General features: G+C 40.2%; 1 protein-coding gene across 4 annotated transcripts in view; it reads right to left on the bottom strand.

Annotated features, from left to right (window-relative positions):
• Window positions 1–3834: 3834 nt before the first annotated feature.
• Window positions 3835–24431, bottom strand: part of AFG2A (AFG2 AAA ATPase homolog A) — a 327870-nt gene continuing 307273 nt past the window's right edge. For all 4 annotated transcript variants that reach the window (XM_019494631.2, XM_019494643.2, XM_006263434.4 and 1 more), the window contains one exon: window positions 3835–4201. In XM_019494631.2, coding sequence (XP_019350176.2) covers window positions 4025–4201 — 177 coding nt within the window. In that variant the 3' untranslated portion in view covers window positions 3835–4024. The remainder of the gene's footprint in view (window positions 4202–24431) is intronic.

Genomic DNA, 24431 nt, shown 5'->3' with positions numbered 1-24431 from the left:
AATAACAGAGCAATTTTATCTGTTGCAAAGAACTCAAAAAGACCACAACACATCAGGATATTTTTGACACTATGGATTCTTATTTGAAATCTCTGAGTTTAGCTTGTGAATCAGGTGTAGCTGTTTGCATACCTAACTGTGCTAATATTGAGCAGTACACTTAAGAGAATCTCATGGCACCCCAGGGTGCTGCATCACCCTGGTTTGAGCATTAATGGTACAGGTCATGAGGTTTATATGATTTCCTACAAGAGACTGGTGCAACTCTAAAGAACCATGTGCTGGTAAAGCAGGCTGTGGAAAATTTTGCTCTGAACTGTATTAAAGAAAATGATGACATAAAAATAATGATGTAATTCAGAGTGCCATGTCCTACCATCCCCACATTTGTTAATCAGTCAGAGTCCACAACATTTAACCCTCTACAGGAATGGTTCTCAATCTTTCTAGATGCAAGGCACCCCCTTTTCAGACTCAAGGCAGTCCTCCATAGCCTTTGTGAATTGAATAATACCACATTTCAAAAATGAATTTATTATGTTGCAGGGCTTACCTCCTTGCAGGGGGGCAGGCAGTTTGGGAGCAGTTACAGAAGGAAAGCCTAAGCCTGCCTTTATCTGCTTATCACCTCAGACTTTATCTCTTCACACTTCTTGGGGCACCCTTCAAAGAATCTCTCTGCACACCAGTGTGCCCTGGCACCTGGTTGAGAATCACTGCTCTATAGGATCAGGACATCATGCAAATTCAAGCCTTTTTCAGGCACTGTTTTGCAACAGTATTTTCCAAAGCAGTTTCAAAATGGTTTGAAATTTTGTTTTGTTGCAGATGAACTCTTGATTCTGATGATAAGGCTCTGAATTGTTATTTGATGATAACTCTGGACTGTGTCTGTCATAAGAAACTAAGTTTGTGCTATCATACATTATTTAAATCTCAGATTATCCACTATTAGGATGAAGAAAGCTTCCAATTGGCATAGAATCATCTGAATTTCCCAAAACTTGTATTTGATAGCAATGTATTGTTTATTAATTTTATACATGTGCCACAAATTGAAAGAAAATCAAGATAAAAATCAATCTGAAACTGCTTTGTGTATTCCAAAAATGCAGCAATAAGGGAGACCTTTTCATATTTAACATTCAATAAATCACACAGGAGATCTGGCATAATGAGGGAAGCAAGCTGTAGCTAAAAAAAAGAAATCTAGAATACAATTTTTCAAAGCAGAAAGGACAACCAGGCACCAGAATCCCTCTCCATTTCTAATGTCCAACACTCCCAAATCTGCAGCCTCCCTATCATACAAGGTTTCACTGATGGCAACAGGACTCACACTTACAGAACTGGCTGCAAGTCCCACCTCCCTCTCTCTGTCAGTGATTCTCAATCAGGAAGCCACATCATTCTGCGGTGCCCTGAGATCTTGTCAAGCATGCCATGGGGTGCCACACAATGTTAACCCTTTTAGGAGTGCAAAGATAATTCACAAGATAAACCCAGAGATTTCAAATGGGAATCCATCATGTTAAAAAAATACTCTGCTCTGTTGTGTGGTCTTTCTGAGTTCTTTGCAACAGAAGAGTCACTCTGTTATTGAGCGAAAACTAAGCTGACATTTTCCAGGGTGTTCCTAGAGTTTAACAAGGGGTGCTTTGAGTCTAAATAGGTTGAGAAGCACTACTCTAGGTTTCCATACTGATGCCTTTTACTATGGTATCAAAGCATGTCCCAAACAACAATAATTACTTATTTCTCCTCGAGATCAGCATGTAGAGTATCTGTAAAGGCAATCACATTTGTCAACAGTGTTTGTTTACAATGTTAAGGATTAATGACCCCTCCCCCAACAGGGGGTACCAGCAATGTCAGTACTGTTAGGTTTGCAAACATGATTGACAAGATAAACCCAGAGATTTCCAACAGGAATCCATAGTGTTAAATGCATTAACACATTAAATGACCTGTTGTGGTCCATCTGTGTTCTATAAACAGAAAAATTGCTCTAGTATTTTGTAAAGTAAAAAATATGAGCAAAACAAGACCTAGCATTTTCAGAGGGGTGCACTGAATCCAAAAAGGCTGAAAACCACTGCTTTAAAGGAATAACATCAACTGGAAGTACAGCCATTTTATTAAAAAAAAAAAAAAGGTAAAAATAACTACAGGTAATACACCTGGCTCAGGGTCCCTCTTCCACATTTTCCACTATACTATTTCTTTAATGTTTTTCTCTCTCACCTGGTGCTATGTGAAAGACCCTTGCAAACAATATAGAAAGAGTGAAACTGCCTATACACTAAGTACTATGAAACACAAAGTAAACAATTCTGCCCCCAATAATCTCTTGGTTATAGCAATCTGAAATGTTCCTTGTAGCAAGAGTAAATTATAAAAAAACAGAGAAATGTTTGATATTTAAAGTGAGGATCTCCCATTCAAGGCTGTATTTAGTAAGAGTGGAACTGAGAAAACAGTAAAATATAGATTAGAAAGAGATAAAACTTTTGCATAAACACATCTGTAATTACAATAGGAAGTTGATGTCTTCACAGCCAACAATAACAAAATTAAAAAATAAAACAACAGATGATAACACCTGAAATGATTTTACCTGATTATATCAACAGGTAACAGCACAATTTAGCTAATATTTCAACCCTTTCCATTTCGTTGGAAAAAAAACATTAGGAAAGTGTGCAATTACTAACTAAAACTAAATCATATGACTTTTTAAATTTATCATTGATTATGATTATTCTGCCTCTGTAGCATCATATCTGGTATACAATATCTTTTCTTTCCATAGCCAGGGGAAAAAAATCTTCAACTAGTGCTGCTTGGTCAGTTTTTGCAACTCGATACGAGAATACATGTCTAAGAAGAAATCCAAAGTGGTTTTAATGTCTAAGAAGGAATGCAAAGTGGTTTCAATAATCAAAATAGAGACAAAATAATTTTTAAATCTGTATCTGTCTCCACAATATTTGTGGTCAATTACAACAGATAACCTTATTCATTACATTTTCTTATGAATTTCCAAAGCTAGTTTTTAGTGGTAAAGTTTAAATGCATATTCTTTGATGATTTAATCTTTTGTTCCATATCAAGAAATAATGACTCTCTCTCTAAAGCTTCTTTTACATCTTATTTTACAATATCTCCTCTATAGATAAAAAGACTATTTGGTAAGATAAATAATCCTGTGTATGAAAAAACAACAAATATAAGAAAATGCATTTATTCATAAAGTACCTTTTGCCTAATCAACAAGATACTATATTCATTCTTCAACTACAAATGAATTCACATATTCCTAGAATTGATTATTAAGTAACCAAGAATTAAAAGTAATCCTTTTTCCCCAGTCTTCATTAGAGACCAAGTGCTGTGCTTCTAAAATCTGTCCCTATAATTTCTATTTTGATCTTATAATGTTTGTATAGGAGGTACCTGAGACTGAAGTTAAACCGTGCACTGTAATCAATCAAGACACCTTAACTTTTTCTCGGAACGCTTGAATGTCTGGCAGGCCTGTTTGGCAACTTTTTGAGGTGTCATAAATCAAAAGATTTCAGTATAATTTTCAGCATGTATTCATGCCACTCCCAAGCTCTGTGCCTTTCTTGTCAGCAATGTGATGTTCCTTGGCATGAAACTGACATCCAGACACACAAACATTGAGAATGTAGGGACACTTGTTACTATTGCAAAACTCATCCAAAAGACTAAGGGTCAGCCTAAAAATTAGGAATGTTGTCATTCTTTTTTCTTCTGACAGCATTTCTTTTTAGACAAAGCTAGTGCAAAGAGCAGTCTGAATTACAGCAATTCCAATTATGCTATTTTATTGTAAAGTTACCAGTATACACTTAGCTCATACAATACCCAGTCACCACAAAAAAAATTATTATGAAGCTTTTGCCTTAGAGTTCATTGAATTCACAATAAGAAATTCTTTGGCACACAAGAACTTTACAAAGTCGTACATAATGGGTCCACGCATACATGTATTCACTTCTCAGAGTGCATGCAGTCCACTCTCCTGGTGATAGTTTGAATAAAACTGTATAAGTGAATCAGGAATTCTAGGCCTCACAGTAGTCAATGCTTGCTGAAAATGTTTTCTCATAATACATTTCGCCTGGATATCTTCCTGAAGAGCTAGGAGGGCTGCTTCTCTACAGACTGCCGTTATCTGCAAATAAAGACAAAAAAATCATTTATATATAATCAGTTCTAAGTTACGTCGTCACTAAAGAACATGTGTGTATGCCAACAGCCTGATTTCCTGTGTAAGCTTAGTAACTCCCTTTCTTTTGAAATTAGTGGGACTTATAGGTGCTCAAAACTTCTAAAAATGAGCCTGTTGATTAAACTTTAGATTCAACAACACTGCACTTTATTTAAAGTATTACAATTACTTTTGGTTGTCATGCTAGCCTTGTGTTTTTCAACTCTCTGCAACAGTTGAGAAGTGAAAATTCCAATATGTAGGCACAACCAATCTGACAAATATCTCTGTCCCTAAAACACAAGAACAGATAGTCCCAGGTCTTGTGACTGCTTTCCTCCTTAAATCCTATGCTGGGAGAGAAAAAACAATTAATTCAAAGAGGAAAGCTAGGAGGAGAGGGGTGTGTAGAAAGGGAAGAGGGTTAAGGTCTCATACCCTGAAATGTGTTTTTAAGCTCTCTGGACTTCAGACAGCGGAAACAGACTGATGCCAGTGTCATTCTAAAGACATTACTGTGGTGAAAAGAGCTTGTGGAATGAAAAGAGATATTGTGATTTCCAGTGCAACAGGGAAAACAGTGATTGATATTGACTGCTCCCTTATATCTGTAAATGAAAGAGCCAGCTGAAACACATTTGTCCAGCCATTCAGCATATTTTCTCTGTTTGTTCACTTACTGAAAAGAGTTCCACTGCTTATCCTGTGCTAATGGTTGCCAAAGCCATTTAGTAGCTTTTTAGAGGATTTAGCAGCATGTTTAGGAAGCTTTCACAAGAAAACATGCATGGATTTAGATGGCTTTGTCAAGTTACAACAATATTACTATTAGTTTTGTGCTGCTCTAATGAGCAGGGAAACGAAACACTGCTGTTACGCATTGTAATGTATTTCTGTACCTCAAAGACAATAAACTGTTAAAGGATTGCTGAGATTTGGTGCACCAACTCCTTATGGTCATAAGTATTACCTAATTCTAGAAGCTAATGAAAGTATCTTTGAAGCTCAGGCTCATTTCATCTCATGTACATCGTATACAGTATGTTTTTTCATGGTACTAAGTGGAAAAACTCATTTGTACACACTGATCACTTGTTTTCCAATGCTGTTTCACGTTTGCCATAAAAAAACCTGAGAAAATAGTTTTTTATTAGTAAGTTCTACCTAAACAACCTATTAATTATCCGGAACATCAGGGCTACTGAAACAGAGTATCACTGGAACACCAGTAATCCAGTGGCTAATAGACTGTATATTTTTACTGTTAAGAAAAACAGTGGAGTGAGGAGGGGCACCAGTCTGGTAGATGTAATGAGACTTCAGAAAAGAGGAAGCAAAAGCTACTACTACCCTTGTCTTCCTCTGTTTCACTCATACAGAAATACACTTTAGAAGAATTGCCCATCTGCAAATGCTTTTAATGGTTTTTATGTTGCCTGTATGTTCTTGCCAAGAATATCAGAAACAGTAACCATAATTAACCTCTGAAAGCCATCCTTTGTTTCTAGTTTTGTTCTTGGGAACAGACTCAGAAGGCTCCACTAAACTGGAAATTACCAAATACAAACAAATACCAGTGAAATGATACACCCGATTTAATTTTCTGGTGTATTTGAGAGATGTGTAAATTATTCCACCAAAATAATTTGATGAAGTTTGCCTCTTTTCTTGGTTGCAGTCAAAACCTGACCTTTTTACTACTCAAAATTAAAATACTCTAATATGCTAATACCGTACTTTATTTCTTGCTCCCTGTTTATCAATGTTCAATTAGTCACTAGTTACATGGCATAGTTTCCCATTTAACTGCTGACTGACAATATCAGGTTTCTGAAGTGGAAGCTTAGGAAAGGAAACGGGGAAAAATTCTGAGTATTTACATATACAAACAGATTTTCCCTCAGCCCACAAGTGTTTTGATTAGTTATATTTGTAGAGAAGTGTAGACATTCTAGTTACATTTGTAGAAAATGGCCACAAAAGATACCTGACCAGAGGGAACTGAAATTAATTTGGGACTAAACTAGTTTGGCACTACCGTGCTTGTATTTTTTGCCCAATTGTATTGTTTAGACAGATATGTTTATATCATTTCACAGCAGTTGTTTCATTGGAGATTCAGTATTAGATTTTTAAAATGTAATTTTGCCTTAAAATCAGGCCAGATACATAGTTTAGAATAGCAACATGAAAAGAAAAAGGGACAGAAAATCCCATCATAGACCGGGAAATGAGTAGTTCTTTAACAGGCCTTTTATCCGTGCTTTGTGTAAACAACTTGATTACATCTGGGGAGCTGCTGGGAGATTCCTGAGTGGGAAAGTAAGTATTTCTCCCTACCTGAAAGAAATACCAGCACAACATTGTGGAAATCAATGTGCTCAGGATGTGGGGAAATCAATGTTTTCCCCACATCCACCTTGTAAAATCTGGCCCACAAAAGCATTCATTATTTTATTGCATTTCTTTCCCATGGCTCTTCTTCCACCACTTCCCATTTTGACATCAGTGATCCCTTTCTGCTGAGCAGCAACATAATCCTGGGGTCCTGCAAGTCAGCTTCTAGGGGGGGAGAAAGCTGCTGACAGAAGCAGGTTACATCCAAAGTGTATCTTTTACAGTTTTCATAGACACATCAGGCGTGAAGCATAGTTGGTCAAACAGCAGGCAAAATGATTCCTTCCATCATGAATTTCAGCCCATTACTAATATCTGGTTCCCAGACAGCCACTTTGTACCAAGAAATATAATTGTAAACTAAATCTAAAAAAAAACCCCTTCCTGCTGCTTATACAGTTGTATCACCACCCAGAACCTTGCATAGGCAAAACTAAAAATCAACACATACGTTTCTTATTAGATCTAAAAACCTACTTACACACCAAGAAAAAGAACCTGGAATAGCATGTTTATCTGCATCACTCATGAAAGCCTAGCACAATAATATGAAATAACTGGATCCATTACAATGGACATGAAGATGTTTATGCAGAAGCCATTCCTTGCCAATTTTAGGATTCTTCAGAAATGTCGAAAATGATGCCAGAAGAAATACAGATACTAAGGTTGAATGAGGCTGGGAGCATATGTTCAAATGATCTGCGAGAGTTCTCCTGGGTTTGTTCTCCTGGTTGAAAAATGTGCACAGAGATGGTTGAACAGGCATTTGAATGCTGAGTCCCTGAAGAGTAGAGAGCTTAATGCAGACCTAAGGGCCCCTGTGCACATATCTCAGCATGCTCTGCAGGCTTCCAAGGCCACCGGGCAGCAGTGCACAGACTGCTGAATCAACCTGCGTCTCCCTGAAGGATAATGTTGAATTGTGAAGGGGGGGTGTTCTGCTCTGGAACAGCAGAGTTCAGTGACAGACATGCTGTCCTCCTGGAGAGAGCAGGGGGTGGAGGAACAAAGCATCTTGGGATGCTGGAGCACTATCCTGTGGCTTCTCTTAGAAGAGAACATATATAAACATTCAGTCTCCCAGGAGAAACTCTCCTCACAGAGAGTTAACCTTGGTTGTTCCTAGGTTATTTTTTTCCAGGAATGGACTCTGGGACAAAATTCCTGAACATCTGTACACTTGTGGTTTCTCCTGGGAAAGAAGTGACTCTCCCACGAGAAATTCAAAATCTGTACGTGATCTAAGTCTAAGCTAGTTTTTTAGAAAAATCCTGAGATGAACCTGAGATATGGGTCATTACTCATTAAGTCCACTGAGTCAAAAAATTACACATACACTATCCCAAAGCAACACTCTGCTATCTAACTCTCATCCCAAAGAATAATAACTTACAAAATCTTCCTAGAGATGGATGCAAATTATCAGTTATTTTCATATGAAGCTTTATTATCCATGGAAAATTACTGATTTCACTTAAGAGTATTGCCTGAAGCCTATGGTCAGGATTTTTGTGGAAGACAGAAATTTGGGCTTGAGTTCGGAAGTAATTAAATGTTGCATTTGTTTCCTATTAATGTTAAAGTCTTCCTAAGTTAAACTACTTGAACTAGGGTTTCAGATACAGAAATGGCAGATAGAGCCATTGACAGAAAGTTCATTTATACACAGAAAAAGAGAAGTTCATACCTTTCTTGTTCACTCTTTCAGTGATCCTCAAAGGAAGGAAAAAGAAGATAATGGGCACGTCTACATGACACATTAACTGTGGAGCTGACTAATTAGCTCCACAATCGTCTCAACATCTACACGTGGTCCTATTAGGCCACAGCAAACTAATAAATGGTGCCATAGGCATTATTTAGTGCTCTGCAACACGCGTGTAGACACTGATGGGGCTGGTTGGGGCATAAGGGTGTTTTAGTGTGGGGGCTATCTGCTGGCTAGCCCCACAGTGAAGCACCTTCTTGCCCCAGCCAGCCCCTCTGCAGCACACTGAGCTGGGTAGGAGCAGCCCTGGGCTGGCAGGCTGACCCCTCAGACCTCCTGTCAGCCAGGGCTGCCCTGATGGAGCTCAATGTGCTGTGGTCCCCCGCACACATATAAACATGGTGCCCAGGAGCAAAAAACTTCAGTGCGAACTGTACTAGAGTTTATTCAACTGCATTAATAGCACATGCAGACATACCCAATGTGAGCCAGAACAGGACTTTCCCTTTTCTGTGACATCATGACCTGCCAATAAATGTACTGACTGGAAATGCAAATAGACTTCCAGGGGACCGCAAAAGAACAGAGGCTCTTGAATCTCCTATTGTTGTTTAAAACTAGGAGCTATTACCTGCATCTTTGTATCATTTTATGGAAATTAACTTAAATATGTTCCTCAACAACACAAAAGGATTCGACTGGAAAGTGACAAGTAATCTTAAATAACTTTAGGCCAAAGAACATGCATTTGAAATACTGTGCCAATTTTTCAGGGGGAAAAAAAATCATCTGGCCCATTTCCCACTATCTATAGTATATGAAAGGCACTCCTTAACTTTCTGAGGAAAAGGAATTAGGTAGATTTCTGCCAAACTCTTAGTCATCCTACCCTGAATCTTACCAAATGGAGACAGAAACCAAATCATTTCTCATAATGATTTACAGATTTATAAAGCCAGATGGGCCCATCACGATCATCTCATCTTACCTCAAATTTAACCAGGATTCAAAGGCTTCTTGCTTGGTAGGCATGGATTTTACCACCAATGTACTGGCTCATGAGTTGACAGCTGAATGCAAGTGCTTTATGTAGCCACATATATTTCCAGGCTAAATCTAATAAATGAATATTGTTAAAGAGAATAGCCATCTAGATCTTGGGTTTCACAAAGCTTCTTAATCATATTCAGGTATATAACCAAGCAGTGGTCATTTTTGCATTGGCAATAAGAGGCTGGGTAGGTTTTTCTCTTTCAGTTTTCAAATATTCTTTTTGTCACAGAGACATCAAATATAGGCATGCAGCAAAATTAGAAAATAACCAAGTGGTATGGAACAGTAATCCAGTGACATCACACTATTCCCAACCTACTGAAAATAACAATTTAATGTATGCAAGTGCAAGTATATATTCTTTCAACAGCAACAAGATCAGAGAAAAGCAATAAATGGATTACATAAGACAATTGAAGTCTTGGGAGGTGAAATAGTTTCCCATGATGTGAAATGTCTTGACCACTGAACCTTAGGAAATCCAATTATCTGATCTTTAAGTACAAAAAAGGAAAAGAGCCAAGTGTCTTGGATTTCTATATGCTCTGAAGAATAATATTATTCCATCATCTGAAAGGTTAAATTGTGACTGAAGTTTATTTAGTTTTGATTTCAGCATGATACACAGATTGGCAGCACTGACTGGTAAAATAATAATTAACATATTTATGAAAGTCAGAAGCAACAAAGTGATTAATCAAACACCAACAGAACAGGCAACATATAATTAAGTAATAACAGAAGAGGTATACAGGACATAGTCTGGGGATTAACAGCCCTGGGGTAGCTGAATGCTGTTAATCCCATTTGAGCCATATTTAAACACACAGGGTTTTTTTTTATTAGTGCTCTAATAAAATAAATTTAAAGCAAATATTTAAACATGATACTAATTCTTTTTCTAAATGGAATGATAAAGAATGTTCTATAAATTATTCTGTGTTTGATTCACCTTTTAGCATGAAATTATTTTCTAACTTTATTAATAAGACATGTTCAACAAAGGCGAGATGCTAACAAAGGATCTGAAATGGGGCATAGTGGGAAGTAACATGCTTTTTTAACAACCTGGTACGGTAATAAAAAAACTCAGCAGGTAACTACAAAACAAACAAACCACCACATAAACAAAAAACAAAAATAACAATTTAGAATTTTTATTATACGAACTGAAGTCATGCAATGACTCCAGAAGAGAAAAACTGTAGCTTGCCACCTGAATGGAAACACAACGCATTGATCTGTAACTGGTAGGGCCACACAGAAGCTCACAGTCATGTTATAAATCTCATGGATATTAGAAAAGAGAGAGATCTAACACTAAGAAAACAATAAAAATGCCCAGCACTGGTGACTGTTTCCTGAATAAACAGCATGCAGGATAACCCATCTCTGCTAGACCAATGGTTACACTGGCTGATTCAACTTAGCTGACTCTCATCTATTTTGGCATTAAGCACCAGCTCTTTCCAGTGGGCTGTAACTCCTTTTCAACTTTTTGTATTTAAAGTGCTCTAAACGGCTTTAAAGAATCCTAAAAAGAAATGAGCTTCTGTGTTAAAGTCTTAGGTATTTTCAAGAAAGTGGTTTTGTTAACATACAGTCTGTTGGAAACACCTGTGAATATCGAATTTAATTGGGCTGCAGCTGGTGCTGATTGTATGTGGACTAACTGGCAGACTGATTGGCTGGCTCTACATTGTGTTTCATTTTCCTATTCCCTTCCTTTTTAGCTTGTCCCTCCATCTCACCCCTCCTCCCAAGCAGATGTTGTAAGGGATTGTATGTGAAAGGGATTTGAAACATAAAACAGAATGGTATCCCGTGGTTTGTGAATAGTGCAAACTGCAGTGCTTCTTGGATGAAGACTACCTGGAAGGTTGTGTTCATGTGGTGTGTGCCTGCCAGACACCCTACAAGAAAGATTATGTATGGGACTGGAGAGCCAACTTTCCCACTCAATGTTCAAGGAAGTGAAAAGGCTTATAAATAGCATTTTAAAAAGGCATGAATAACTCAAGGGCCTAAGTCTGAGGGCCACGATGTCTGTTTTTATTTAAGCAAACTCCTATCAAAATCAGACTGCCTGATTCTCTTCTCTTTTATGCTTACATAGGCCAGAAGTAATTCCACTGAAGTCAACAGCGGTACCCCAGGTAACATCAGAGTAAACGATAAGAGACTCAGACAGAATAAGGGATTCAGAATGTGGCTCCATGAATAGAAGCCTCTTAAAAATTAGAATCTGGATCAGCAGATTGACTACAAGCACAAAAGATAAAAGTACGTATATAGAGAGTGGCCTAATACTGACATAGGCAGTCAGTTGAGTGAGAAGCCTGAAATACCTAAGTATCCTTCAGTATGAGTTTTGTGGCAGAAAAATGTGTTACAAAGTTTATCAAGACAACTTAAGATACCAAGACAACTTAATTTTCCTTAAAATCAGGTGGAATCACAGTGTTTCTAAGTAGTTAGAATTGGCAGTTTGAATATGTGTTTAAAAATTGACTGCTGGTATCTTAATTCTAATTATTCTAATTTGTCTGCAAATGTAATAAGACTTTTTACAGTGATGATATCTAATGGCTGTTTTCTTTTCTTGGATTATCAGCCTATTGTAATATTTTCCAAAAAAGGAAATTCCAAAAACTATGGAATAACTGACAATCCTGAGAACTGCTTTTACTGATATGAAAACAGAAATGTCATCTAGAAAACACTCCAAATCCTTTTTCTTATGGAAGCTTTAGTCTGTTCATGATGCTGAATTCAGTGATGTGTTTCATTTTAAGAGGTTATACTTTTTTTGGTATTTTTTTCAAGAAAAGAATGTATTACAAATGCAACGAGTAAATAAAATATACCAGATTTACTTGAATCCAAAACGACGTGCCCCTGCCCAACCACCCCAGTCAACTTGGGGAAGAAAGCCTTACATTTGCATACAAGGAAAACACATTAAATACACTATCTTTGAACTGCTACTAAAAACAGCATGTGCTCAGTAATGGAAAACAAATATGATTAAATACAGCCAGCACTGAGCATGACTATAAAACCCTGGACAAACTTATTGATGGGAACCTACCACAAAGAAAAGTTAATGCAATCTATCTGAATAAGATGTATAGTAGTGCCCATTAAACACAGTCTCATTAAGACCTAACTCTTTTTCAAGTCATGGTGAGCCACTATATTGCATACATTTCGACTTCCTCTTCACTCCTACATTATTTGTCATTTGGAATGATTTCAGTTTCTTCCCCAGTCTTAAATGTCTGGCAAATATCACCAAACAGGGCCCCAAACAGTTCACCCAAAATCTCTCTGTTGGCTCCTCTCTCAGCCTGTAGTATATGATTAGTGTGGCTCAGCCCCACTCCTCCACAAGGCTAAGCTGGACCAGGATGCCCTAATGCCTCATCTGTGTATGCATTTTTGGAGGATCCCTGGACTCATGACAAGAACACCTGGTTCCAGTCATGAGTGGAGGACTAATTAGCACATGGATCCTTTGTTGGGGAATATCTGGAGTAAATCTCACACATACTAAGCAGGGCTGAGCTTTGGGGTCATCATGGCTTGAAATGTTGTTGACTCTGGTGAAGTCCAACCCAATGAACTATATAGTAAATAATGAGCCTTTTGGCTTTGAACTAATATCACAGCATAGCTTGTACTATATATAATTAGGTGCCACTTAAAAGTACACTTATAGATAGCGTGACCATATATCCTGGGCAAACTAGGACATTCATAGCTTCTGTAGTCCGGTCCTGGCTAGTTGGTGAAAAGTCCAAGAGCAGTCTGGCAGTGATGTAGAACAACATGGTCAAGGTCAGCTTTTCAAATATGCTCCTCACTTCTATGTACCCTAGGAGACCATAGTCTCCTAGGGTAAGGAGTAAGGTGGGGGAGGGGCTGTGGGTGGAAGAAATTAGTGGAGGCAGAGGGCTAAGGGGCTACTTGGCACCCCAGATTTATTTTCCTTGATGTAGCAGTGGGAGGGGAACAAATTCAAGGCAAATCTCCAATAATTAGATTCTATACCTGGAAAATTATAACAAATTTATAAATTTTCCATATATAGAATCTAATTATTGGAGGCTTATCTTATAATCAAGGTCATCTTATATTCAAGTAAATATGGTACTCCCTTTGCATTATATTGTACTTTCTATACAGAATCTTTGTATTGATTCATCAGATTCTTACACTGTTTCCATTGCTTTAACCTCTGAGTCAGTGAATGCCTGCATGTTAAACAACAGCAACTATATATTTAGTGAACCTGTAATACTTATTTTTTAGTCCTTTAACTCACAAAAGTGATGTAGGATTAACAGATAAAGGATTCTGTATTACTGAGAAACTGTATGAAAGAGGACCACTCTTGTAGTTCAAACAGAAAGTTCTCCCTGGGTTTTAAATTATTTTATATTTTTAGAATGTCATTAATTTCATTCAAGTAAAAATGCCTACTCAATGCATAGGGACCCTAAATTCACCATTGTGATCTTGAGATGTGCAAACTTTCTGTTCATGTATACACATCATTCTATAATATTTTAATAAAATATTATCTATATAAAATAGGATAAAACTTTCTATTTTGCTGGTAAAAACAAAAAGGTTCAAAAAAAGCCACAACACAGAATACTCATTTTTTAAAAACCGGCTTGTAAGGAAGAGTAAACCTTACAATTCATTATTTAGGAAGACTTCCTGATATCATAAGAGGACGGCTCACAATGCAATTTATGTATATTCTCTATGATCCAAAAGATTGTCCAACCAGTTTCTGTTAGCCAGACACAGGTTCTGACAGAGTTTGTTATAAAAGCAAACAGAAGAAACTTAACAACCTAAGTACATGAGAAATGCCATACTGGCTCAAAGCCAATGGTCCATCGAGCCTATTATCCTGTCTCCAATAGTGGCAGAAGTAGATGCTTTTAGCATGGAAATGGATAGATGTAAAGTGACCTATCCCTTCTTCATTACCCTCCCTGGCATTCACAGGTATTGATTTAGAGATGCCAGAGGAAACATCTGCAACTGTTCTGTTCAATAGTTATTAATATACCTATCATTCATGAATCTATCTAGCCCCTTTTTTGAACCTGGCTCTATCTGCCTCCACCATCTCTCATGGCAATAAATTCCACAAGTTAACTACATATTGCATAAAAAGTACTTCCTCTTGTTAGTTTTAAACCCATCACGTAGTAATTTCAGAACATGCCCCTTGTTCTATTCTTCTGGGACTTGGTAAATAACAGTTTTGTCCACTTGGTCCACACCCTTCATAATTTTATAGACCTCTCTCTCATAAACCCCCTTTAGCCTTCTTCCCAAGCTAGGGTCCTAGCCCTTTTAGTCTCTTCTGGTATGCAACAGCTCCATACCCCTGATCATTCTGGTTGCTCTTCTCTGTACCTTTTCCAATTCTAACTAAATTATTTTAGAGATATGGAGACCAAAACTGCATGCAGTATTCTAGATGTGGGAGTACCACAGATTTGTAAAATGGTATGATGACATTCTCCATTTTGTTTTCAATTCCCTTTTTAATGATGCCCAACATTTAATTGTCTTTTTTGGTTTTTGCTGGACATTGAGCTGATGCTTTTAAAGAACTAGCCACGATGACTTCAAAGTCTCTTTTCTGAGTTGTAACAGATAGTTCAGAATCCAACACTGTGCATATATAGTGGAGGTTTTTCTCTATGTGCATTACCTTGAACTTGTTTACAGTTAAGTTTATCTGCCATTTTTTTTGGCCTTTGCATAATTGAACTAATATCCCTACAGATATTTTCAATAAAATTGGCACAGAACAGAAAAAACTTTAATTATGGCTGTTGGGCATGAAAGAGCAGATAAAATAAAATCCCAGAATAGAAAACAAGGTGCTCTGCTTGAGGAAGATATCCCGAAGCATAAATGTCAAAGCCATTACAACTAGCTTGTTTGTTTGTTTATATAAAACAGTGGTTTTCAAACTTCTTAAAGTCATGGAGTCCTTTCATATAATTTCTTCTGCCACAGAATCCCTACCCTTAGGTCTGCGGGCCATGTGAGCTGATGTGGAGATAGGCGAGCCAGCATGGCAATGGTGGCACACCATCTGCCAGCCTGCTCTGCCATTACCCCAAATCTCTTTGCAGAACCCCTGGTGACCTATCACAGAACCCCAGGGCACCACAGAACACAGTTTGAAAAAAACCTGATCTAGATGGTATGTATGTTTGAGATAAGATCTTAGCATGCTTCAAAGGATCTTTCAAGCTAATCACACCTTCTAGACATACGGTCTAACAAGGATAGTGCGACCTGCAGTTCCATGTCTGTGGTGGTCTCATTTCACTCTCAAGTCATGGCAGTGATGTGGCAGGTCCAGACTGCACAATACAGGGCTCCAAACAGGCTGGCTTGTTTACTGGACACTGGATAACCATGGAAGCTGGGTAAATTAGCCCATGTGGAGCTAGACTCATACCTGTATGCATCATGGTGCAGTGAAGACACAAAAGCTGGAAGGCTGCAACTGTCACAGTGTCACTCTTAACTGGGGAAACTATGCTTCAGACGTACCACTTTAATATTCCATCTTTCTAAGCATTCTAGCACATTTAAACAGACAAAGGAAATTTTGAATGTGGTTGGAAGCTTTACTTTTTCAGTCTTTAAAAAATTACTAGACAGGGTATCTTTCCAAGCAATATATTAAACATGTAAATTCCAATGTAACATTTGTAACTACAAGCCCAAAATGCAGCTTATTTTCCAAAACTAAGTTGATATGGATCCCATCACTCTGGCAGAGACATGTCATAGCTGCGCTTTTCACAAAAGAATTCTGTAACAAAACGAGTTTTTACATGCTGGGACAAAATATTTTTAAACAGCTTTCTCTGCCAACTTCGAGTTTCAGCTATATTTGTGAAACTTAAAAAAAAAAATCATACATGTTTCCATATATGATTAAGCTACACTTCTAGTTACCTTGAAAATGATTTAATTTTTGCAAGGAGAAAGTGTAGCTTGTTTTCTTAGGAAAAAAAAAAAAGAGAGAGAAAGACTATGAACATATATGGACATAAAAATGCACATTTTAATTAAATACAATTAACATCCCAGAGTGTTCTCACTTACAGCACAGTGTTACTCCTGAGGATGTGTGCAGGGAGCCAACATTAGTTTGCTGAATGCCCCCAGCAAGATGGATTGAATTATGCAATTAATTTTTTTCCAAGACTTGGGTTGTGTACAGAAGTTTAGGCAACTTGTCGGGGAGGCACTTTAATTATGGCGCTTTACACAAAGTGCCATGATTTAGAGCCCCCATTGAACCTAACATGCGTTTCCCTGTTGGATGAGGGGGAGGGCTCAGAGCCTGTCTAAGGTAGGGGCACTCCAGCAGCCTCCCAAGAGGCTGCTGAACTCCCCCTATCCCCAACCTACCCTGCCGCCAGCTGGCACCTGTCAGAGGCAGCTGAGGGAGAGGGGAGGGAGCTCCCTGCTCCATGGCCCACCCCAACCACCCCTTCCGAGGTTTTAGGGCAGAGGCTGGGCCTGCATGGTGGGGTGGGGATGCTCCCTTCCCCCTGCCATTGTCAAGAGCCTTGTACAGCAGAAGGAACTGTGCCCATCTGCCACACAAGCTCCCACCAAGGCCAATGAGAGCACCAGCCCAGCCCTAGAAAGCCGCATGGGATGTGGGTGGAATCACCCAAAATTAACTCTTTCAAGGAACCTATACACTGGTTCCCTAAGGCACTCTGCATTAGAGCACCCCTGTCTAATACTACATCAGACAATGGTTAAATTTTTGCATGATCAGCCATTTTAAAAGTGTGCTGCAGTCATTAACATTTTTTGTGTTACAGCACTTTCAGAGGTCTCATTGCATGTAAAATGCAACTTACATACACACCCTTGGAGGACGTCATTAGCTGTAGGCAATGCTATCATAGAACTCTATCTCGAAAAAAACTAGCCTTTGCAGCTGCTGCCTTATGAAAGACATTACAGTGTAGGCATTAAGCAGCTGCTTAAAGCTGCTGTCTTCTCAGTAGCATGTCTTCCTTTACACGACATCAGGTGATATAGTGAGAAGATACCATATCTAGCATGGGAAGACAGGATATTCTACAGCTTCCGGATATCTAATCAGTTGGGCCTCAATTCTCCCTGTTTGATAACTCTTTTTTAGGAGAAGAAACAAAAGTCTTTTTGGCTCCTATCAAAATAAAGTCTGCGTTTCCCTGTTTTGATGAAAAGCACTCCATTCCTAAATTCTTCATGAGAGGAAAAGAAACCCTCTTTTACTGGGTAGGAAACATCTTTGTTTAGACATTAGGGCTGGAAGGGACCTTGGAAGATAATTGAGTCCAGCCCCCTGCCCCAGGGGCAGGAAGTCAGCTAGGATCAAGGGATCCCATAAACGTCTAAATGTCTCTGAAAGGAGTCCAGAATAGGAGCTTGCACCACCTCTGGAGGCAGTCTGTTCCAGGCCTTGGGGGCTCAGACAGTAAAGAAGTTCTTCCTTATGTCCAGCGTGAAACAGCCTTGGAGGCGTTTATGACCATTTGATCTTGTCATCCCTTGGACTGCTCTGGTGAACAGACGTTCCCTCAGATCCTGATGCACACCCCTTACATACTTATAGACCGCCACCAGGTCCGCCCTGAGCTTGCGCTTTTCCAGGCTGAAGAGTCCCATGGCTCTCAGCCTCTCATCATAAGGCCTGTTTTCCTTCCCTCTGATCATGCCCGTGGCTCTCCTCTGGACTCTCTCAAGCTTCTCCACATCCTTTTTGAATTGTGGAGCCCAAGACCATGGATCAATGTTCTTCACTGCCTCTGAATCACACAGACCATTATAATGCTTCTAATGCTCTGAATTTCTATGTGGTTCCAGCTAGTAAAAAGAAGACAGGAAAGTCTGTAGATAACCAAACTCTCTTCTTCTACTTGACCACCTAGATAGCATCCAGAAGGCAGAGGTTTTTATTCAGTTTTGATCTACTGAGGTGATCTATTTTTTGGAATAGGGACCATGGCTGCCTGCCATCTTGGCTATTCAGAAAGCCATAAGACAAATAACACAAGCAAACTTTTATATAGAGAGTTTTAAATAAGGAGAAAAACACGATAGGGACATCACCCAGTAAACTCATTTGCTAGGTACCAAGGTTTGCAAAGGCCGCATCACCACCACACTGTATTAGAAACCCAACAACTGCCACAGCTACTTTCATGCCACCAGCTTCCATCCTAAGCACCCTACTAAATCCATTGCCTACAGCCAAGCCCTAAACCACAACCGTATCTGCTCTGATCCTACCAACCGAGATGTACACCTTTAGGATCTGCAGCAAGGATTTCTACCATTACAATACCCCCAGAAAGAATTTGGGAGTTGGCTGATGTGATTTCAGAGCCACAGGCCATTATCATTGAAAACTTGTGGCAATTGGGGGAGGTCCCAGACAATTAGAAAAGGGCAAATATAGTGCCCTTCTTTAAGAAAGGGAAAAAGGAGGATCCAGGGAACTACAGACCAATCAGCCTTACCCCAGTCCCTGGAAAAATCATGGAGCAGGTCCTCAAAGAATTCATTTCTAAGCACTTGGAAGAGAAGAAAGTGATCAGGAACAGTCAGCATGGATTCACCAAGGGCAAGTCATGCCTGACCAACTTGATTGCCTTCTATGATGACATAATTGGCTTTGTGGGTGTTGAGAAAACAATGGATATAATATACCTTGACTTTAGCAAGGCTCTTTGATACTGTCTCGCACAGCATTCTTGCAGGCAAGCTGAGGAAGTATAAGTTGGATGAACGGACTGTAAGGTGGATAGAAAGCTGGTTGGATTCAAGTGCACCTCTACCAATGTCATATACACGATCACCTGCTTACAGTGCCCCACTGCTGCCTACACTGGACAGATAGGACAATCTGTCCATGAAAGAGTGAATGAATACTTATCTGATATCAGTTCCAGAAAGATAAAAAGGTGTGGGGCAGAATATTTTAACCTCCCTGGACATTGCTTCTTTAACATCAGGGTGGCTGTTCTAAGGCAGCAAACTTTTATGAACTGATTTAAACAGGAAATTGCAGAACAAGGCATCATCTGCAGATCGGATTGTATTAAGTGGGTGGGTGTATCGACACGTGAAATTAATGCGACGCAATAAACTCTGGAGCAGTTGGAGCTGGAATCATCAGCTCTGGTGCACAGTGTCTACTTGTATGCCTGGGACAGCAGAAGTTTAAGGTGAGGCAGAGCAGCCCTGGGTTGGCAGCAGGGTCAGGGGGTCAGCCCCAGGCTCCAGGTGATGGTGTTGGGCAGTAGAGAGGCTGGCTGGCACACAGAAGTGCTAAATGAGGACCTGTGCGGCAGCAACCCCCACACTTTAGCACAATTGTGCCCCACCCAGCCCCTGTCATCATCTATACATGCATTTCAGTGAATTAAGTAACTACACCGTAAGATCTTACTGTCCCCGACAGTACTGTTTTACAGTAACTAATTAATTTACTGTGCTCTAATGCTGGCACATGTGAAGACTGTGACACTTTATTGCAGAGCTAATTAGTTAACTCTGCGGTAAATCGCGTGTGTAGTATGGTCTAAACAGGGACTACAGATTTTTATCCCATTACTTGGATTAGCTTTTGTGACCTCTTTGTCCCTATGTGTTTATTAACTGTTTACATCTTCACTGCCCCCCGCCTGTCTTCTCTGTTCAGATCACTCTATTTGATACACTACTCTGTGATACACTACTCACAGCATCTGATGAAGTGAGCTCAGGCTCATGAAAACTCATGCTATACATCACTGATTTAGTTAGTTTGTAAGGTGCAAATCTATACTGCCATCTGCTTAACTATTTTTACAGATACACATGTATGTTAAAGGGGTGGGGCTTAGCTTGAAAAACAATAGGAAATGAGTCATAAGCCAATAAGAACATGGACACTCTAAAAGGTAATTTGAATTGTTAGTGAAGATGATGGCATTTAAGTCATAAAACAGGGAAACATAGAACACACTCAGACAGTAAAGAAATAGAGTAGGCAACTGTTCTTAGATTACTAAACATATTTTAATTTTAGGGATATCTGGTTAAGGTATTACTTTGGACTATTTCTGTACACAACTTGAGGAGGTTATAAGAGTTCCTCAGGACTCTACAAATCAGCTGGAAAAGTCAGGGATTCACTGTTATGGCCAAGCCCAAGATCAGGCCTATGCTAAAAATTTCTGCTGTTATACCAATGCCAGTTAGGTTTTTTTATGTACTTTAAATGCTAACAGCACTTGAACTTGCAAAATGATAGACTGTTACAAGACACATTTAATATGCATACTTCTCTTTGGTAGTTGTGAACTACTGTTGTCCTTAGTTTTTCCCTGTGGACATTTTCATACATGGTATTATGATGGCATACCATATACAGCCTTTACCCAAAAATCAGCCATCCAAAACTAGAGTATGTCTTAATCAGGGAATCTGATTTTCTTTACCACGAACCAGGGAGAAGTAGAAGCATGAAGACACGATACTGCAAAAAAACCTGTCAGCTTCTTTCTACATGACAGCAAGCAGGAGGGGTGCAGTCCAGTGTTAACTCTTTCATAGCTACTCTCAAACTAGCAGCAGTTTTTGGCAGTTCTGCATAAGTAAGAGTGTTGCCAGCAGATCAAGGGAAGCAATTATTCCCTTCTGTTCTGCACTGGTGAGACCACATCTGCAGTACTGTATCCAGTTGTGGCACTCCACTACAAAAAGATTGTGGAGAAACTAGAGAGAGTCCAGTGGAGGGCAATGAAAATGGTTTGGCAGCTGGGTCACATGACTTCTGAGGAGAGGCTGAGGGAATTGGGCTTATTTAGTCTGCGGAAGAAAAGACTGAGGGGGCGGATTTGATAGCAGTCTTCAACTACCTGAAGGCGGGGGGGGGAGGGTTTCAAACGGTTTCTAAGGGTTCTAAGGGAAACTAAGGGTTTCAAAGTTAAACTATTCTCAGTGGTGGCAGATGACAGAACAAGAAACAATAGTTACAAGTTGCAGCAAGGGAAGTTTAGGTTAGATATTAGGAAATTTTTTCTCACTAGGAGAATACTAAAGCACTAGAACAGGTTACACGCAGAGAGATTTTGGAATTTCCATGCTTGGAAGTTTTTAAGACCCAGCTAGACAAAGCACTGGATGGGATGATATAGTTGGGGATGGTGTTTTGAGCAGCAGGTTGGACTAGATGATCTCCCTAAGGTCCCTTCCAACCCTAATTTTCTATGATTCAATGATTTTGGACTGACCCATGAAAAAGTCAGCTCTAGGCCGTGGAGCTACCAAAATCTCTTCTTTCTACATTCTGCTTTCAAAAACATAAGGCAAATTTTTCATTTGGGGACATGCTATATGCATGAAAAATACAGTATTATTTATTTCCCATTCTTCTGATTGCCTAAAGAAGCTATGCCTTGGTAGAATCATATATTATCACGGGGATTGGCTCCAGCTGGGCAGAAACAAGCACTTGAAGAGATTACAGCAGCCTTAAGATGATGGAGAAAGGCAGGGAGAGACAGCGAGCAAGCAAGCCATGAGGAAGGTGATTTGCTATAGAACTATAAAGAGTAAGGACCAATAGCAAGATTAAAGAGCAAAAAGTGAGATGAGACAATATCAAAGGAGACAGGAGAGAGAGGGGTGAGGAGAAAAGAGAAAAATGAAGAGATGCGAGACTCCAAAGAATGTCACCATTGGAAGTCACGCAAACCCTAGAGCAGTGGTTCTCAACCTTTTTCCTACCGGGACACATTTGCAAAGATCTATGGCCTGTCCTGTCCAACACCCCCCAGCCCTGCCGATGTCCAAACCACAGTCCCCTGTGCCATGCTGGTGTCCCTTACTCCCAACCCGCAGCCTCCTGCCCGCCCCCACCAAGCCTGCTGGAGGGGCCCCCAGCTGCTCCTGTCCCGCTCAAGCCAGAGTGCAGCAGCTGCATCAGCTCTGGCTCATGCGAGTGGCAACAGAGCAAGTTTAGCCCCAGCATGGGCTGGAGGGAGGAGGAGCAGGAGAGGCCTTTGGCACCCCCCTTCCCTGGGCTGGGGCTGTTGCGCAGTGCCAGGCAGCCTAAGCAAGGCCCCTCCCACCCCCCGAAGCAGTATCTCCCAGATGGCCTGCCCCTGCAAGCACAGGCCCTGGTGCTGCCAGCCCAGCCATGCAGCTTTCCTCCACCCCTTCCCCAGATGGAAGGGGCATGTGCCTTCGTGTCATCTGTCTACCCTGCTGCAGCTTGGGACTCTTTGAAATATTTCTGTGAGCCACTTTTGGGTCCCAACCCACAGGTTGAGAAACGCTGCCCTAGAGGTTGGCCATACCTAGCCACATAGGTTGGCCACCCCTGCTTTAGCACACAAATCTCCAGTGCTCTAATGTGAGTGGAGGCCCTGAAGAAGACTGTGCAGCAAGGTGCAGACTGCTGTGTAGGTATTCTTGGCCTGTTGCTCTCCAGTCAGGCATTGAAGGCAGATTTGTTATACTGCTTTGAGTCAATACACCACTCAAAGGGCATGTGTAAATGTGTGTGCGTGTAGAATTCAGGTGCAAATGAATATAATCCTTATTACAACTTCCTAGCTAATTAATTAATGAAAGAGAGAAAAGGACTTTTCTACAAACAGTGCATTGGGAGTCTATAGCAGATGGAGTACATGCACTGAATTTTAGAGTAAGTGCTAGGTTTCCTTTGTTTTTAAATCATTCAGTGGTGGAAGAATAAGGGAGTGTCCCAACCACCCTCCCTGACACCCAATATCAAATTACAGTAAATGCTATGATTCCCAAAGGCTTTGTAGTGTTCATGTTAAATTTGTGTCATATAAGGTTTGACAATGTCTTGAAAGAACAAACTGCCAATGTGAAGGTGGGATTTCATAGTTTTTGTTGGTCTGACTGACCCAGTAGTGCTCAATAAACCAAAGCTTTTGAAGACAGACATACAAATTTATGTACACTGACTATGTGGACATGGAAGATCTAACTACTTGCATCTGGCTGTGCAAGTTTCATGCTCTAATTTAGAAAATCTGATCCATAATGTAATGTACATTATTTTCTATTCAGCAGGTGTATGCAAGTTGTATATTTACAATGAAACTATCAATATTTTATTAAGAAATATATGTGCATGTACAATGGAACCCTCTAAAACCCAAAACCATTTGGGATACTGCAACTGCCTTATTGCAGATCACAATCTAGGGCTTTCACTCTAATTCAGGGGTGGACAAAATCCAGCCCACGGACTGGACTGGGCCCATGGCAGACTCCATTTCCTAGAAGCCCTTTCCTGTGTTACTCCAGCCAGTTTCCATGAAGACCCCAGAAGTAGCCGGGCCATGACTGTAATGGCCCTGTGCTCCCTGGGTCTCCATGGAGGCTGGCCCAAGTGGTGCTGGCAAGATAAACAGATAGGCAGGGAGCTGCTCCAAGGCTGGGGCCAATGCCTGGATCCTGTGGCGGTGACAGCATGGGCTGGACCTGGGGCAGAGCCACGATCTGCTGTCCATATGCCCTGGCAGGGGCGTGCAGGCAGCGGATTGCAGCTCTGCCCTGGCTCTGGCCCAGGCCCACGCTGTCATTGCTGCAAAATCCTGGCCCCGTTGCAGCTCCCCACCCAGCCATGCATCATGCCAGCACCGCTCAGGCCAGTCTCCATGGGGACCCTGTGCCCATGCTGTCACGGCCCTGCCGCTCCTGGGGTCTCCATGGAGACCAGCCAGAATGATGCAGACAGGGGCTGCTAGGAAATGGAGTCTGGCCACTGGCTGGATCTGCCATTTTGCTCACCCCTGCTCTAAGTCATTAAATGATGTCCATATTTAATACTAAACTTGTATGGACACATGTAAGCCATTGGTCCCTCCTCAACTGGATATTATGGTCAGGGCTAGATCATTTGAAATCCCCTAGAAGAAGCACTGTATTTTCTCATATAAA

Source organism: Alligator mississippiensis, chromosome 2 (genome assembly GCF_030867095.1).
Source record: "Alligator mississippiensis isolate rAllMis1 chromosome 2, rAllMis1, whole genome shotgun sequence".
NCBI lineage: Eukaryota > Metazoa > Chordata > Crocodylia > Alligatoridae > Alligator > Alligator mississippiensis.
The sequence above is the reverse complement of the archived record's forward strand: the minus strand, read 5'-3'. Positions and strand labels throughout refer to the sequence as shown.